Source organism: Oncorhynchus mykiss, chromosome 29 (assembly GCF_057628025.1).
Source record: "Oncorhynchus mykiss isolate SJ-2025 chromosome 29, ASM5762802v1, whole genome shotgun sequence".
NCBI lineage: Eukaryota > Metazoa > Chordata > Actinopteri > Salmoniformes > Salmonidae > Oncorhynchus > Oncorhynchus mykiss.
In genome coordinates, this window is record NC_143050.1 from 26,128,147 (window position 1) to 26,142,782 (window position 14,636).

General features: G+C 38.9%; 1 protein-coding gene across 2 annotated transcripts in view; it reads left to right on the forward strand.

Annotated features, from left to right (window-relative positions):
* Positions 1-14,636, forward strand: part of LOC110509815 (astrotactin-2) — a 471,341-nt gene that overhangs the window by 252,491 nt on the left and 204,214 nt on the right. For both annotated transcript variants that reach the window (XM_036967227.2, XM_090226889.1), the window contains exon 11: positions 1,280-1,430. In XM_036967227.2, coding sequence (XP_036823122.2) covers positions 1,280-1,430 — 151 coding nt within the window. The remainder of the gene's footprint in view (positions 1-1,279; positions 1,431-14,636) is intronic.

The following is a 14,636-nucleotide window of genomic DNA, read 5'->3' on the forward strand; positions in this document are numbered from 1 at the left end:
ATTTATTGGTACCCTTCACCAGATCTGTGCCTCAACACAATCCTGTCTCAGAGCTTTACGGACAATTCCTTCAACCTCATGGCTTGGTTTTTGCTCTGACATGCACTGTCAACTGTGGGACATTATATAGACAGGTGTGTGCCTTTCCAAATTGTGTCCAATCATTTGAATTCACCACAGGTGGACTACATTGAAGTTGTAGAAACATCTCATGATGATCAATGGAAACAGGATGCTCAATTTCGAATCTCAAAGCAAAGTGTCTGAATACTAATGTAAATTATTATTATTTTTAATATTTATATACATTTGCAAAAATGTTGTCTGTTTTCGCTCTGTCATTATAGGATATTGTGTGTAGATTGCATAGGATTTTCAAAAACATATATTTTAGAATAAGGCTTTAATGTAACAAGGGGTCTTAATACTTTCCAAAGGCATTGTATAGTGTATGTACTGTATAGGGGGTAAGGTGACTAGGCATCAGGATATATTATTGTTATTGTTCAATGTATCGAACCTTGATTATTGTTGTTAATGTTGTAATGTTGACAATATTGTAAATCTCCAATGTATGCTTTGGTAATATGTACGTTGTTATGTCATGCCAATAAAGCAAATAGAATTGAATTGATAAACAGAGTAGCAGCAGCGCATGATGTAAATGTAAATGCATACAAGGGTCAACTATTTCTCCCTCTCCCCTCTCTCTCTGAACAATGGCCCAAACATCCCAGTATATCTTTTGGAGATGGATTCCACAATGGGATTGAGTTAAGATACAACTTGAATAGCTGAATTCCATCTGTACCAGTTGCCCTCAGACCACAGCACAGCAGCAACATATCCAAACAGAAGTCATGAGACTGCACACCAAGGACAGAAGGGACAATCTCTCTCTTATTCAAATGAATGATTCTAGTATTATTTCTCTTGCACCAATATGATAGTGCTAGTATAACCTTTGCAGAAGTACAAGGGTCACCAGAATAGGAAATTCAGCTAATACAGATTTGGCTATTGTGATAATAACATTATACAGAGATTTATGATAGATATGTGGACCTTGAAGCATCCCCCCCCCCCAAAATAACTTCAACACACCTGTATTTGATCTCCTTTTCTTTATGTACAACTAACCAAACCTCCATATACATCAGAAGTACCGCCAGTGTGTTGTCCATATTAGGACATCCTCAGACACATGTTCAGCTGAGTGCTCAGGCTTTATTCTGATTAGTCTATTGATGACAGTCTTCCTCTTCTCTGTCCATCATAGGGAGGAGGCCATCATGTCCACTTACTTTGAGGCAGTAGATGATCTCCTGGCGTCTTTCGGCCCGGTCCGAGACTGTTCCCAGGACAACGGGGGCTGCAGGAAGAACTTCAAGTGTGTGTCGGACCGCAGAGTCGATTCAACAGGCTGTATGGTGAGTTACTGTCACCTCTTTAAAACCTCTGGAAAGAAATGTAGTAAGACATAAACTCAGCAAAAAATGAAATGGCCCTTTTTCAGGACCCTGTCTTTCAAAGATCATTTGTAAAAACCGGTCGTTAAGACACTAACAGCTTACAGACGGTAGGCAATTGAGGTCACAGTTATGAAAACTTAGAACACTAAAGAGGCCTTTCTGCTGACTCTGGGGAAAAAAATAAGAAAGATGCGCAGGGTCCCTGCTAATCTGCGTGAACATGTCCAGGGCAATAAATTGCAATGTCCGTACTGTGAGACACCTAAGACACCACTACAGGGAGACAGAACGGACAGCTGATCGTCCTTGCAGTGGCAGACCACGTGTACCAACACCTGCACAGGATCGGTACCTCCGAACATCACAACTGTGGGACAGGTACAGGATGGCGGCAACAACAACTGCCCGAGTTACACCAGGAACGCACAATTCCTCCATCATTGCTCAGACTGTCTGCAATAGGCTGAGAGAGGCTGGACTGAGGGGTTGTAGGCCTGTTGTAAGGCAGGTCCTCACCAGACATCACTGGCAACAACGTCACCTATGGGCAGAAACCCACCATCGCTAGACCAGACAGGACTGGCAAAGGGTGCTCTTCACTGATGAGTTGCGGTTTTGTCTCAACAGGGGTGAATGTCGGATTCGCGTTTATCGTCGAAGGAATGAGCGTTACACCGAAGTCTGTACTCTTGAACGGGATCGATTTGGAGGTGGAGGGTCCGTCATGGTCTGGCGCGGTGTGTCACAGCCTCATCGGACTGAGCTTGTTGTCATTGCAGGCAATCTCAACGCTGTGCGTTACATGGAAGACATCCTCCTCACTCATGTGGTAACCTTCCTGCAGGCTCATCCTGACATGACCCTCCAGCATGACAATGCCACCAGCCATACTGCTCGTTCTGTGCGTGATTTCCTGCAAGACAGGAATGTCAGTGTTCTGCCATGGTCATTGAAGAGCCCTGATCTCAATCCCAATGAGCACGTCTGGGACCTGTTGGATCGGAGGGTGAGGGATAGGCCAATCCCTCCAGAAATGTCCGGGAACTTGCAGGTGCCTTGGTGGAAGAGTGGGGTAACATCTCACAGCAAGAACTGGCAAATTTGGTGCAGTCCATGAGGAGGAGCTGCACTTCAGTACTTGGCCACACCAGATACTGACTGTTACTTTTGATTTTGACCCCCCCCCCCCCTTTGTTCAGCGACACATTATTCAATTTATGTTAGTCACATGTCTGTGGAACATGTTCAGTTTATGTCTCAGTTATTGAATCTTCTTATGTTCATACAAAATTTACACATGTTAAGTTTGCTGAAAATAACAGTTGACAGTGAGAGGACGTTTCTTTTTTTGCTGAGTTTATAATAATAATTTTTGCATAATGAAGTGCAAAATTGAAATGTAATTTCTCACCGTGAGGATTCCAGATTCATAAGCTCCCTTAACTTTGACTATTTATGTGATTCAGTTTGACTTTATAGTGAACATGCTTTTAGCAATTGAATATCTGCTAATTAGCACGTACACATTGATACAGAGCAAAGGTGACAGACGGCAGTCGTTTACCACTACATTCTCAATGTTGTTATTTTCTCCATGATGATGATTATTTTGATCTTGGGATAGTTTTTTAACATTTGTGATTGGCAAAAAAAAGTGTGGAGGTTCACAGCACCTGCTTGTTTATGGAAAGGAAGTCAAGCACGTGTAAAACCACTTCATCATGATTCTTGAAACACAGCCTCAAATAAAGTGTTTCCCAAAAAAGGAAATAAAATGAATGCTCAGTAGTAGATTAATTGGCACACCTATTAAAAGTAACATGCTGACATACTGTAGCCTTCTGTAGGTAACTTATTTGATGTACAGTACGTGTGAAGGAGGTTGGTTGTTGGCGTATTTACAAGGAGGAGAGATGGAGAGACAGGAAGGTCCAATGCCAGAGGTTTGATGGGAGTTTGGGCGGGCTCAAGTTTGTGTCCAATTAAATTAATGAGCCAGTTGGGTAGCTATGTGATGTATGGCTTGATCATTAGGGGGTAGGGTTGTAATTTGACTGGCCTGTGGGCTGTTTGTCACAAAAAAATGAGAGCCGAACACTGTTACTGCAATTTCCCCATTCATTTTGACTGAGACTGTTAAAATAATTGCTGAATCGAGGGAGATTTTCCCAATAGCCCAACTGTTGCTGTGATACTCTGAGAGACAGTCTAAACGGGATTGTGCCTGTGATGGATACAGTCCTGAATGAAGAACTCACACAACTATCAGAGAAATTGTTTTACCCACATTTCATTTATTGTTTAATATTGCCTTATACCACTCGGAGGTCTTTCTCATGGTGATTCACCAACAACGTGGACATTTGTGTCCTTATAGTGCAACTTTGTGTTAACCCGTTTCAGCTTACATGACTTTACATGCCTCTGATTAGTAAAGAGATGGAAAATTACATATTTATTTTACACCCATATACAATGGGGGCAGCAGGGGGGCAGCGGTAGCCCCAGAGGGTTGCTGGCATCAATATCTCAGGTGCCACCTATTGCCGATGTTCCCTTGAGCAAGGAACTTAACCCACTAAACTGCTCATTGAGCGCTCCACTGCAGCTGCCCTCTGCTCCAGTCTCTCCAACCTAATGTGTGTTTGTGTGTATGTGTTAGTGCTGAGCAATTCATATTTATTTTATTAAACAACTGATTGACGTTGGTTCAATAACATTAATTCCACTTAGTTTTTAGTTTTTTTTTTGTGAGCTCAACACGCCGTTGCTCTAGAGAGAGATTAAATCATTCACAATAGAAATTGGCCATGTTCGAGAGCACCAAATCCTTGATGCAGTGTGGGTGAATGGTGATTGACTGACTGATCTACAAATAATAATGAGTAGTTATTTATGATGCAAAGTGATTTGCAAAGAGTCAGTTGTTAGTCGTCTGCAATGTCAAATAAGCTCATTAATCAAGAACTATGTGAGAAGGTGGGCTGATTGTAAGTTGTAGTTTTCATTAGGCAAATATTCAAACAAGTTCAGAACCGATACGTGGTAATTAAAAGTAACATGCTGACAAACTGTAGCCGACTGTAGGAAACATATTTGATATGCAATACACTACGTCTTTGTGTGAAGGAGGTTGGTTGTTGGCATATTTACAATGGGAGGAGAGATGGCAAAGGTCCAATGCCAGAGGTTTGATGGTAGTTTGGGCGGGCTTGAGTTGTCAACCAATTAAATTAATGAGCCAGTTGGGTAGTTATGTGATGTATGGCTTGATCATTAGGGGTAGGGTTGTATTTTGACTGGCCTGTGGGCTGTTTGTCACAACGAATGAGAGCCAAACACTGATACTGCAATTTCCCCATGCATTTTGACTGGGACTGTTAAAATAATTGCTGAATCGAGGGAGATTTTCCCAATAGCGCAACTGTTGCTGTGGTACTCTGAGAGACAGAGTTTACTGTTAATTTTTGTTGTTTTTCACTTTATATATTCACTTTGTATGTTGTCTACCTCACTTGCTTTGGCAATGTTAACACATGTTTCCCATGCCAATAAAGCCCTTGAATTGAATTGAATTGAATTGAATTGACAGTCTAAACGGGATTGTGCCTGTGATGGATACAGTCCTGAATGAAGAACTCACACAACTATCAGAGAAATTGATTTACCCACATTTAATTTGTTTACAAATTCTACAAATAATGAGTAGTTTTATTGTAGAATAATTGTAGAATAATGAGTAGTTTCATTGTAGAATAATGAGTAGTTTATTTCTGATGCAAAGTGATTTGTAGATCAGTCAGTTGTTAGTCGTTTGCAATGTCAAATAAGCCTATTAAGTCAAGAACTATATGGAAAGCTGGGCTGATTGTACGTTGTAGTTTTCATTAGGCAAATATTCAACCAAGTCCAGCACAGAAACGTGGTAATTAACTTCAATGACCATAATCAATTGTGGCACATACGCACAGACCATATGAGAGGAATGACGTAACAAAACAACGGATATAGGAATTGAGACATTTTGTGAGGTAGCTTTACCCAATTGATTGTTGTGTTATTGGTAATAAGCAGTCGTGAAAATATGCCTTATCTACTTCGAAGAACCAACTTGAAAAATGATTCAGTCAGCCAGCCTAGCTACTGCAGTACTAGGCTAGCTAAATATTATGACTCGTTCAATGGGGAGCACAGAGATAACGTTCAATGGGGAGCACAGAGATAACGTTCAATGGGGAGCACAGAGATAACGTTCAATGGGGAGCACAGAGATAACGTTCAATGGGGAGCACAGAGATAACGTTCAATGGGGAGCACAGAGATAACGTTCAATGGGGAGCACAGAGATAACGTTCAATGGGGAGCACAGAGATAACGTTCAATGGGGAGCACAGAGATAACGTTCAATGGGGAGCACAGAGATAACGTTCAATGGGGAGCACAGAGATAACGTTCAATGGTTGTCTTGCTGGCTCCTACTACCTGAGCAGAGATGAGATGGTGACTTTAAATAATGAAAAATAATAAACTAATATACACAACTGAAATATTGTACAGTATTAAAGTAAAGTAGGTCATCTGAAAAAATGATGGTTAATAAGTGATAAGCAGTAATGGGCATTCACTACCATCATGGGGTTTTTATTAATTGTTTTATTCTGTTACAACATTCAACCAACTGTCAGTGTCAGCAAAAAGGCAGGTGATGGCTGAGGGAAACTCACAAATCATTTTAATGTCATTATTCCATCACATATTTAATGTTTTTTAAATGATTTAAATAAAAAAATCTGAATTTCTTTCTCATGTAACCGAACCAACCTCAAAAAGCACTAATCACACAGCATTAGTATGTGTGTGTGTGTGTGTATCGGAGGGGTTAGGCAAAACGCAGACGACACATTTCCATCTCTTATGGATTAATAGAAGTATATATTATCTTAAATCATCTAAAGCATTGAGCACAGCTGCATTTCAGGTAATAGATAGGTTGGGGTTGTACCCATATCTTTGTATTTCCATTATGTTTTAAATGTTTATCTCTTTGGAGGGCTAGGTAGTGTCACTGCATTCGGGAGTTGCAGCGATGGGACAAGACTTTAACTACCAATTGGATATCACAAAATGTAGGAGAAAATGTTAAAAAAGTACAAAAAGTCACTGCATACATGGTTAGCATAACAACCTTCCATGATTAATAATCTGAGTTGCTCTCTGAACCAGTACATTCGGAAAGTATTCAGACCCCTTGACTTTTCCCACACATACAGACAGTACAGCCTTATTCTAAAATGTATAAAATTGTATTTTGTACACAATAACCCAGAATGACAAAGTGAAAAACAAGTTAAGAAATCTTAGCAAATGTATTAAAAATAAAAACAGAAATACCTTATTTATATAAGTATTCAGACCCTTTGCTATGAGACTCGAAATTGAGCTCAACTGCATCTCGTTTCTATTGATCATCCTAGAGATGTTTCAACAACTTGATTGGAGTACACCTGTGTCGAGGCACAGATCTGGGGAAGGGTACCAAAACATGTTTGCAGTGTTGACGGTCCCCAAGAACACAGTGGCCTCCATCATTCTTAAATGGAAGAAGTTTGGAACCACCAAGACTCTTCCTAGAGCAGGCCACCCGGCCTAACTGAGCAATCGGGGGAGGAGGGCCTTGTTCAGGGGGTGACCAAGAACCCGATGGTCACTCTGACAGAGCTTTAGAGTTTCTCTGTGGAGATGGGAAAACCTTCCAGAAGGACAACCATCTCTGCAGCACTCCACCAATCAGGCCTTTATGGTAGAGTGGCCAGGCAGAAGCCACTCTTCAGCAAAAGGCACGAAAACCCGCTTGGAGTTTGCCAGAAGTCACCTAAAGGACTCTCAGGCCATGAGAAACAAGATTCTCTGGTCTGATGAAACCAATATATAACTTTTTGTCCTGAATGCCATGCATCACATCTGGATGAAACCTTGCACCATCCTTACGGTGAACCATGGTGGTGGCAGCATCATGCTGTGGGGATGTTTTTCAGTGGCAGGGAATGGGAAACTAGTCAGGATCGAGGAAAAAATGAACGGCTCAAAGTACAGATAGATCCTTGATAAATACATGCACCAGAGCGCTCAGGACCTCAGACTGGACCTCAGACTGTGTGCTTAGGGACAACGACCCTAAGCACACAGCCAAGACAACTCAGGAGTGTCTTTGGGACAAGTCTCTGAATGTCCTTGAGTGACCAAGCACGAGCCCAGACTTGAAACCAATGTAACATATCTGGAGAGACCTGAAAACAGAGCTTGAGAGGATCTGCAGAGAATAATCTGTGCCTCGACACAATCCTGTCTCGGAGCTCTACAGACAATATAGGTGTCCCAAGCTTGTAACGTCATACCCAAGAAGACTCGATGCTGTAATCGCTGCCAAATGTGCTTCAACAAAGTACTGAGTAAAGGGTCTGAATACTTATGTAAATTTGTTTTTTCAATTCATTATTTTTATATTTTTGCAAAAAATTCTCAAAAAATTATCTTGTTTTTGCTTTGTCATTATGGGGTATTTTGTGTAGATTGATGAGGGAAACAATTATTTAATTCATTTTAGAGTAAGGCTGGAATGTAACAAAATGTGGAAAAAGTCAAGGGATCTGAATACTTTCAGAATGCACGGTATCATAACAATTATGCCATGCTGGAGGAAAAAGGCATCTTTAGTGGCTCAGGAACTTTAGATATATAGATGGTGATATCGTGCTTGCTCTTTGCTTTTTTAATCGTGGAAGGTGAGATTTGTCATGAGTGCATTAGATAAAACCACTTGAATTAAGCTCCTGTGGTTGAAACCTCAAATTAATAGATATAGCATAACACATCATTGCATGTGCGATAAAACAGCAGAGTATGTACTACGATTATTTTTTACCACGATGTTGGATGCTAATTTCCTCAAACCAATATAATTTCAAATGCGTCTGGGGCGGCCAGTGGTGCTGGATCCCAGCTTTAACATGAATCTTTAGATAACCATATCGCTCAAATACTTAATGTTGATTATTAAGGAACAGATCATGAATCTCATACAGATACATCAATTGAGTTATGATGGTACAGTAAATTATTCTCATGAAGACAACATTTGTATTGTGATACTGCTATGGTATTTCATTTATACTATGATACTTAAATGTATACCATGGTACTACTATGATACTTTCATTTAAACCATGTTGCTATACCGTGGTATAGATGTGGATCATGGAAATACCATTGTTTTAACCTGCATTATACATTATACCATGGTAATGCACAAGTATGATACATGGTATCCAAATGTATCATATGGTACCATCTTAATTGTACATTACCGTGGTTGCAGTATAATGCCTTAAATAAATACCTTAGCTTCAAAGTGAGCGAGTTTAAAAACATAGGATATGGAACACAAAGTTTAGCGGAGTGTAATGATATTATTATTATTTTTTGTTGACGTTTTGATAGTTTAAATAATTTATAAAAGTCTGTTAACATAGAAGTTAGCTTCGGCTAGCATTAGCTCCAGTCAAGCTAGGCTGTTGTAGTCATGGCGACAGAGGACAGACAGAGTGTAAACAAAGGGAGGCATTGTAATTTGCTGTTGTTAGGGATATGTTGAGAATGACAAGATGAAAATGTATTTATGAGATAAGATGATTATTAATACCTTTTCACAAATAGTTTTTTAGTGTGTTGGCTATATAGAAATGTATAAGAGTAGCCTAGTCAGTTGAATGAGAGAGACAACTGAAAAATGTATTGAAGGGAGAAGCACCAGATGATAAACAAATTATTTTAAATCTTATCAAGGTGTAAGACTCCCTTCATTCTTCTCACCATACCCTATCCAGGTCCCAAGGTTTAAGAGGGTTCACTATTTTTATGAAAAAATAAATAAAAAAATGCAGTCAGATTGCAGTATAACTGCAGTTATTCTGCAATTACTGTGTACCAAATACCACAGTGAACTGCAGTTACTGCACTTTTACGGCAGTTTCAAAACTGAAATATTTTTTGGGAAGAGTAGGCCTACACTTTGCCATTGCAGAGCAAGAAGTCAATGTTGTATTACACAAACTCATTTGACTATGTAGACTGTACACACACCATATACACTCCAGTGATGCTCAGGGCCATTACATTTTTTTTTTTCATGAGTATGGCCTTATTTCTTTTACAGCATATTGGATGACTCATTCATATTCCATTCACCCAGTTCAATGTACAAGTAATATGTTTAGGCTACTACATGATACTCAAATGTTCCTTAAACTCATCATGAGGTTGCGACAATCTATGAATGTAGATGCACACAGGGTGAGAGACAAATTTGAGGTGACAGACAGTGACACATGGACATTCAATACCACCTTGCACACCCTTGCCTGTATCTATCTATCTGATATAGGGTGTAATCATTAGTCCAACATTTGGAAACAAGAGTTTATATTGGACAAATTCAAGTATGTTTATCCCCGTTTTACAATCATGCAATAACGTTAGTGTACAGTCAGTAAGCAGTTACACCGGCAGATCCCGGTGGCAATAAATGAGTAATACCAAAACCTTACATTGACTTAGAAGAGTTCCAGTGTTGTGTTGGGAAGTCATAGCCAGCTAGCTAACATAGCATCCCTCTGTTTGAGCAGGGGGTTTAATTAATATTATTATCATTATTTATTATCTTTTTTTATTACTATCATTGTTTTATTATTTTGAACAAAACAAATACAAAAACGGAAACATACAAACAGGAGTACATAAAGCTAACAGACAAGGAAATGGCATATCAAGATACATTTTCAAGTTGTCAAAAAGTTTTATGGTACGTAGTGCTTTTTTGTTTTTTACACTTACTGATCATTTCAAAATTATATTTACATTATCTTTAACAAAAGTAGAGGGGTTTGTTCTCTGTCCACTTCATTTTATGGATAAAGAATCTGCCATGAAAAATAAACAAATTAACAATGAAAGTTAAATCAGGGTCCATATCATTTGGATCAAAACAAAAGATATCAGTTCTCTCAAATTAACATTAATAGTTGTTTCTTTTAAAATAAAGTCTTCTAACTCACTCAAAAATCTTCTGACATAAGAACAGTACCAAAATAAATGCTCAATAGTTTCTGGGTCACAACCACAAAATACACATTTGTTATCAATAGTTATTTTGAATCTGTGTATAATAAAAATAAAAATAAATGATTTATTTAACCTTTATAAAGACCTTGATAAAGATCTTTACAGGGTGGATTCTATGAATGAGTGTGTATGATACTTCTTTCACCTTATTAGATATACAATATTTACCAGACAACAACAACACTTTGTTCCAGTTCACTTGTCCTAGGGCTGCATTCCAGTATATTCTAGCAGAGGGAATAGTAACATCTTGAAATAGTTTTATTATATACATGTTATTACATTTATTGTTTAAAATGTCAATTCCTACTAGCTGTGTTGAGGCTACAAAATCCTCAACAGTTGCACTTGGAGTACTGTTATATTCTCCTAAAAGAAGAATAGCACCTTTAAGTACAGCCCTAACAACTATTTGAAACTCCTCAGGAGTGAATGTAACATTGTGTGTTCTCATGAATTCTGGACAATCATATCTACATGTATATACATATATAATGTCTATCATTATTCAATAATTGTTTAACTCATATAATGCTGTTGTCAAACCAGTTCTGGAAAAACAAAGCCTTGTTTTTGTATTTTATGTCTTTATTATTCCAGATTGTATATCTAGGTGGGGAAAAGTATGTTTGTACATGAGGTTCCATGTTAGATGTACTTGTTTATGAAAGTTAGCAAGCTTAATAGGAATCTTACCCACTTCAAAGTTGCATTTGAGTGAGAATTCTAGACCACCAATCTGTTGGAATATTAAATTAGGGATTATATTCCAAATGCAATCCATATTTCTTAAGTAGTTTTGTATCCATTTGATCTTAAATGTTTTAAAATCCAGAGCATTCAACCCTCCCTCACTTTGGGTGCTACATATGACCACTTTTCTTAAATAATGAGGTTTATTCCTCCATAGGAAGTTAAATAATTTAGTATCAACCATTTTAGTTACTGACAGAGGAACATCCAAGGTAAGGGAGATATGAACTAATCTGGACAGACCTTCAGATTTTGACAAAAGTACACGTCCAGATAAAGAAAGATCTCTTAATAACTACAAGTTAAATCTCTTTCCAAATTTCTCTACAATAGGAGATACATTTAAATTGGCCCTTTCTTTATGATCTTTGCTAACTTTAATACCAAGATATGTGATCACATATTTTACATCACATCTTTTCAATGCAAATAATTCAAGTTTCCTAATATTCAGAGATAAACCACATACATGTATATGTGAGAAGGCATTAATACACTCAATAGCTTTCCTGACTTCATTATGATCTTTTTAAAAAATGGTGGTGTCTTCAGCCAATTGTGAACATTTTACCTCTATCTTCTATCTGAATACCCCTAAAAATATCCTTATTGATATGAAGTGCCATAACTTGTGTGACCAATAAAAATAAGAAAGGAGAAATTGGGCATCCTTATTTCATTCACCGTCAAATGTAGAATCTCTGTGAAGTTCCATGGGATAATTGAAAGTCTCAAAAATTAAATAAAGTTCAGCTGTATCAAAAGCCTTGTAAAAGTCAACAAATAAAATAAAGCTATCTTCCATAATGTGCTCATTGTAGTCTATCAAGTCCAGTACTAGTCAAATATTATTACACATATGTCTGCCCTTCATAAAACCAGACTGGGTATCATCAATGATTTGCTCAAGAGCTTTTTTAAGTCTTTCTGCAAATATAGATGAATGTAGCTTTCCAACATTGTTCATTAATGTGATTGGTGTCCAATTCTCTAACATCATAGGATCTTTGTTTGGTTTGGGGATTACAGAAATGAGGCCTTGTGTCAAAGAAACAGGCAGGACCTCCCCTACATTTAAAAAAAATGCATAAATAGAAATACATTCCTCACAAGACTTGGAAGTCTTCAACTATGCATTTTGCATAGTCTTTGAAAGAGTCTAGAAAGGCAGGTATGTCACTAGTAGGACAGGCATTACTGGTGTAAAGATCACCATAGAATTCTGAAACATATTTTGAAATATCTTTGGGGTTTTCATTTTCTTTGACATCTATATTAAGCTTATGAATTTTCACCTTCCTCAAGCCATCTCCTTCTTGATCTTACGAAAGCCCTTTTTGTTCTCTCTTCATATATTCGCCCCATTTCTAGTTCTTAAAGAAAATAACTGACCGTTTCCTTCTTCAACAAGGTCCTCCATAGAGATTAAAGTATTTCCTTAACATGTTTATCTTCCTTTCAATCTTTTAAGTTCAGCAATTTATTTACCTCTCTTTATGGTTGTTTGTCTTATTTCATACTTATTTAATTCCCAATATTTCCCATAAGACTTAAATATTTGGGCTTTCCTCCACTTTTATTGTATAATATATTTGGCATCCATCTTGAAATCATCATCATCTTCCAACTGTCTACTATTGAGTTTCCAATAACTTTGATTTGGTTTATTAACTTCAGAGCCATTCATATTTAAAGATAAGAATATAAATGTGATCAGTAAGAATTGATGGTTCAATTGATACCTTGACAACAGTGTTGTCTGATGAATAAATAATCAACCATAAGTTAATTCATGACTGTCTGGGATATGTTCTTGTTACTCCAAGTGAAGTCCTTTTTATCAGGATATTTAGATGTCCAAATATTGAATAATCCAAGACCAATTCACTGTTCAAATTAACCAACATCCATATACATATTTTCTATTGAACCTTTATTTAACTAGGCAAGTTACTTAAGAACAAACTCTTACGGTCTATGAAACCATGGAAAGAGGTCTAGAAATATGGCCGAATATAAACAGTGTAGTTATTCCCGCGGCAAGGCAATCAAAAAAGCAAAATGTCGGCACAGGGACAAGGTGGAGTCGCAATTCAACAGCTCAGACACGAGACGTAAGTGCCAGGGTCTACAGGACATTACAGACTACAAAAAGAAAACCAACCACGGCACGGACACCGACGTCACGCTTCCAGACAAACTAAACACCTTTGCCTGCTAAGGGAATAAACCGGGCCACCGTCACGGCTCGCTAACAAGGACTGCGTCCCCCCCTTCTCAGTGGCTGACGTGAGTAAAACATTTAAACGTGTTAACCCTCGCAGGGCTGCTGGCCCAGACGGCATTCCTAGCCGCGTCCTCAGAGTATGCGCAGACCAGTTGGCTGGTGTGTTTACGGACATATTCAATCGCTCCCTATCCCAGTCTGTTGTCCCTACATGCTTCAAGATGGCTACCATTGTTCCTGTACCCAAGAAGGCAAAGATAACTGAACTAAATGACTACCGCCTCGGAGCACTTACTTCTGTCATCATGAAGTGCTTTGAGAGGCTAGTCAAGGGTCATATCACTTCCACCTTACCGGCCACCCAAGACCCACTTCAGTTTGCATACCGCCCCAACAGGTCCACAGATGATGCAATCGCCATCACACTGCACACTGCCCTGTCCCATCTAGACAAAAAATAATATCTATGTAAGAATGCTGTTCATTGACTACAGCTCAGCATTCAACACCATAGTACCCTCCAAGCTCATCATCAAGCTGGAGGCCCTGGGTCTCAACCCCGCCCTGTGCAATTAGGTCCTGGACTTTCTGACGGACCACCCCCAGAAGTGGTGACGGTAGGAAACAACATCTCCACTTCGCTGACCCTCAACACTGGGGCCCCACAAGAGTGTGTGCTCAGCCCCCTCCTGTACTCCCTGTTCAGCCACGACTGCGTGGCCATGCATGCCTCCAACTCAATCATCAAGTTTGCAGACCACACAACAGTAGTGGGCTTGATTACCAACAACGACTATACAGCCTACAGGGAGGAGGTGAGGGCACTCAGAGTGTGATGTCAGGAAAACAACCTCTCACTAAACGTCAACAAAACAAAGGAGATGAGGGAGCACCCCCCTATCCACATTGAACGGACAGCAGTGGAGAAGGTGGAAAGTTAAGTTCCTCGGCGTATACATCACAGACAAAGTAAAATGGTCCACCCACACAGCCAGTGTGGTGAAGAA